Source organism: Rhea americana, unplaced genomic scaffold, assembly GCF_003343005.1.
Source record: "Rhea americana isolate MKP2758 unplaced genomic scaffold, rheAme1 scaffold_498, whole genome shotgun sequence".
Lineage (NCBI taxonomy): Eukaryota > Metazoa > Chordata > Aves > Rheiformes > Rheidae > Rhea > Rhea americana.
Window position 1 is genome coordinate 1 of NW_028186643.1, and position 1,225 is coordinate 1,225.

The following is a 1,225-nucleotide window of genomic DNA, read 5'->3' on the forward strand; positions in this document are numbered from 1 at the left end:
ACCCCCCCCCAAGACCTCCTCACTCACCTGGGGGCTTGTTGTAGAAGATGGGCTGGGGGGCTTTGGCCGACAGCTCCTCGGGCTGGGGCACCTCCTCATCCTGCGACTGGCTGAAGTAGCCCTCGCTGGCCTGCCAGAGGGACGAGGGCATGGCCCTGAGGTTCATCCCCATCCCCTTCCCCTTCCCCTTCCCCATCCCCTTCCTCTTCTCCATCCACTTCCCCTTCCCCATCCCCTTCCCCTTCCCCTTCCCCTTCCCCTTCTCCATCCCCTTCCTCTTCTCCCTCCCCATCCCTTTCCCCATCCCATTCTCCATCCCCTTCCCCTTCCCCACCCCCTTGCCCTTCTCCATCCCCTTCTCCCTCTCCATCCCCATTGCGCCTGTGCACAGCGTGGCGCTGAGCCCGGCAGTGCTCACCTGCTCCCCGCGGCCCGGCGTGCTGTCCTTGAGGGCCATCTCCCCGTTGGTCATCAGGGGGGTCTCGGGGCCCGGGTGGCCCAGGGCGGCTTCCTGCAGGGCGTGCTGGTAGCTGAGCGTCATGGGGTGGGGGCCCTCCAGCGCGATCATGCTGCCCGGCTCCTCCTCCTGCTCCTGCTCCTGCTCCTGCTCCGCGTCGCAGAAGGTGGCCGGCGGCTCCGGCAGCTCCTCCAGGCTCAGCAAGCCGCCGTCGTCAGCCAGCGAGGCCTCGGGGGCGGCCGGGGGGCCCTGTGGGGTGGGGGCGGCGGGCAGGGGCCAGCCGGCGCCGGGGGCCGCCCCGTCGCTCTGCCACAGGTCGATGAGGCTCTCGGTGGCAGCGGGCGTCCCCGCGGGCTGGGGCTCGGCCGCCGCGGGCGCCGGCTCGGCGGGCTCCAGGCTCACCAGGTCGCCCAGGGTGTCAGCCCCTGCTGTCCACGCCGGCCTGGGGCCGAGGTCGTCCCCGGGGGGCTCCGCAGCCTTGTCCTCGCCCCCCGGGAAGGCCCAGTGCTGCTCGGCGGTGGCTGGCGCTGCCTCCTGGGCGCCGGGGCTGGGGGAGTCTGCGGGGGGACAGCAGGGTCAGTGGGGACGCCCCCCCCCGTCAGTGCTGGGGACGCCGGGGACGGGCTGCAGCCGGGGGGCATCCTGTGAGCTGGGGGGTGCTGCGAGGACCAGCCAGGGACAGAGGGCATGGGGTGGGGGTGGGGGCCTTGGGGGACAGGTGGGACGTGCGCAGGGCAGGAAAAGCCCTTGGAGATACAGAGGGGACGC

General features: G+C 72.4%; 1 protein-coding gene across 1 annotated transcript in view; it reads right to left on the reverse strand.

Annotated features, from left to right (window-relative positions):
* Positions 1-27: 27 nt before the first annotated feature.
* DBN1 (drebrin 1) overlaps positions 28-1,225 on the reverse strand; it is a gene marked incomplete at its 3' end in the record, with an annotated part of 13,627 nt that continues 12,429 nt past the window's right edge. Inside the window, exons 8-9 of the mRNA XM_085317343.1 lie at positions 419-1,014; positions 28-130 (exon numbers count right to left, since the gene is read on the reverse strand). Of these exons, the coding sequence (XP_085173469.1) occupies positions 28-130; positions 419-1,014 (699 nt within the window). The remainder of the gene's footprint in view (positions 131-418; positions 1,015-1,225) is intronic.